General features: G+C 31.5%; 1 protein-coding gene across 1 annotated transcript; it reads right to left on the bottom strand.

Moving 5' to 3' along the window:
* Nucleotides 1–202: 202 nt before the first annotated feature.
* On the bottom strand, nucleotides 203–1,946 carry LOC105162168 (kirola). Its single transcript, XM_020693902.2, has 2 exons — nucleotides 1,657–1,946; nucleotides 203–724 (listed from the first exon to the last, which is right to left on the bottom strand). The coding sequence occupies exons 1-2, from the start codon at nucleotides 1,841–1,843 to the stop codon at nucleotides 453–455; spliced, it is 459 nt and encodes a 152-aa protein (XP_020549561.2). The 5' UTR covers nucleotides 1,844–1,946; the 3' UTR covers nucleotides 203–452.
* Nucleotides 1,947–2,439: the final 493 nt, after the last annotated feature.

The raw sequence follows: 2,439 nt of genomic DNA, 5'->3' as shown, positions 1-2,439 counted from the left end.
TGTCCACTTATCCTCTCATTGTTAAAAAATTTACAAATACCTCATTGAAACTCATTTTAGAGGGGTGTCTTCATTAGGATATTTATAATTTTATAGGAGTATTTGTAATTTTTCAAATAATAAGAAGATATTTGTAATTAAGGCCAATTTTAAAAGAGCCCATTTATAAAATAAAAAAAAAAGTAAAAATGACGAATAGTAATTAGAAATAAAAACATATTATTTCAAACTCATGTAAATACACAGACACGTCACAAATACGAGCAGTACAGGGTCCCAAGCACCACCACCTAGAGCAAGCATGCAGCTGATCTCCTTTATTAGTACATAACACGCACACGCATGTGTACGTGCCTTTGTGAACAAAGAGTTTTATTAACACACCAACTCTCGTTCATAATTAACAGATTGTTCGATTAGGGTTTCATGCATTAGGATGGGAACCATCTGATTTAGGGTTTGTTGATGTGATGGGTTTCGATGTCCTTAGTGAGGTCGATGATGAAGGATAGCAAGGAGATAGGGTGCCCGACATCGTCGTTCAGCATCTCATACTCCAATGTCCATGTAACCAAATCAATGTCGTTCTTAGTCTCGATGTGCAGCGTTATAAGGAAGGTTTTGTATTCCTCCATCAGATCTCCTTCCAACATCTTGAATTCGATCAACTTCTTCTCCTCATCGATTTTTTGAATCAGTTGTTTTGCAGTTTTCGCTTTCCCATCTATTGTGAATGTTAGGGTTAAATGCAACAGAATTCAAAACAATAAAAGGGAAAAGACTAATATTTGCTACATTAGAATCATGATAAATTGATATTATTATAACCATGATCAAACAAAACAACTGTGAAATTTTTAAATTTTCACCGTGATTAATCGATATTTGTCATGATTTAGATATAGTCAAAATATTTGTTATGATTTTAGTTATAATTAATATTCTACTTTTATTTGCAGAAACGTCTAACGATCATGAGTAACTTGCATTTAATAGAAATTTTTTGTTTCAACTGTAGTCATTAACTATCCCTAGAAATCATGTTTCTTCATGTGTGTATTGCTCTAATTTCCATTTTCACTACATTCAAGAAAATATTTTATTACTGTTCTTTTTCAATAATCAATTATTATCTGAATTGAAACATCAGTTTGGCATCACTAACTCACAAGTTCAAAATACTATTTTTCAAAGTCATCTCAAAGTATTAAAATAAAATTATTTGATAAAATCTATATGAATGTTTTATTTTACAAATAATTACAAGATTTTACAAGAATACTACAAAGTTCGATTGTTAATATTACAGAATACACATTAGTATTTATATTGATAATATCTTCACAAAAACCAAGAGTATGAAGTAATTATCCCTCCTGTGAAAATTTTAATTTCTAGGCTGAAAAACCCTCTTCATCAATAGAAAATGGCAAAGACCCCGGAGATAACGAACTTCTTTTCGAAAAGTTGAGGGTTCAAGTGCAATTAATCTTGAAAGTAAAATTGATAGCAAAGGCCTACTAGATATACATAGATTTCTCAATTAAACTTATATGTAATTATATTAAATTTTAGGGGAGGAAATGTAATTATGCCAAATTCCTCTAAGAAATTGATAGCAAACACCGGGTACAGGTAGGTAGATGGATTACTCACCATGTGTGTAATTCCAGAAAATGATGGAACCAACCTGCCCAAACTCACCCTCATGCAAATCACATCCTTGTATTTTCCCAGGGCTGGTTGTGGAAACATGGTGGGGTTTGTGCCTGAACAGCTCATGAAACACGTCTCCCCCAGCCTTGAACTCTATTGCAGCTACCAGCTTACCAGTTAACCCCATCTCCAAATCTGTCGATTATTCGATAAATATAATTATAAGCAAAGTATATATATCTAGAAAAAGATCAGTAAGCGTTGTTTGAAGGTGAGGACAGCTGCTTCTGCCTTCTCTTCTTTATATAGATGTCTCTTGCCGACACCTTCTCAATTCTGTCGACTGCATTGTTTTCATTTCATTTTTTTTTTCAGTAAAAAAAATTTAATTTTCTCACTATGTTATAAACCTTCACAATTTGTCGAGGTTTTAACTATGATTAATGTTTTGACCTCATTTGGAAAAATAACGATTAATGATCATTGCTGACCCGTGGTCAATTTGTTCAACCCAATTTTTTTTCTTTTGAATCTAGTAATTAACTATAGTTAAAATTCATATTTCTTCTATTGTTTCTTGTTATTTTAGGGTTAGGAAAAATTGTATTATCTTGGTGTAAATATAGATGGGTGGTTCTTTTCATTCACTTAATTAGAATTCATTTCAATAATGAATGACAATAATTGAAGATATTTATCGTAAAAAAATTATGAATTTCACTAAAAAATATAATGTGCGTCTCCCACGACGACTATAAATTAGGATTATATTCTCATCAAATT

Source organism: Sesamum indicum, linkage group LG5 (genome assembly GCF_026168435.1).
Source record: "Sesamum indicum cultivar Baizhima isolate 11 linkage group LG5, ASM2616843v1, whole genome shotgun sequence".
Classification (NCBI taxonomy): Eukaryota; Viridiplantae; Streptophyta; class Magnoliopsida; order Lamiales; family Pedaliaceae; genus Sesamum; species Sesamum indicum.
The sequence above is the reverse complement of the archived record's forward strand: the minus strand, read 5'-3'. Positions and strand labels throughout refer to the sequence as shown.

Bases quoted from the DNA above. Each gene is read 5' to 3' on its own strand.
- LOC105162168 (XM_020693902.2), bottom strand. From the start codon at position 1,843: ATGGGGTTAACTGGTAAGCTGGTAGCTGCAATAGAGTTCAAGGCTGGG. The intron at 725-1,656 runs GTGAGTAATCCA...CATTCACAATAG, and splicing joins TTTCTGGAATTACACACATG to ATGGGAAAGCGAAAACTGCA.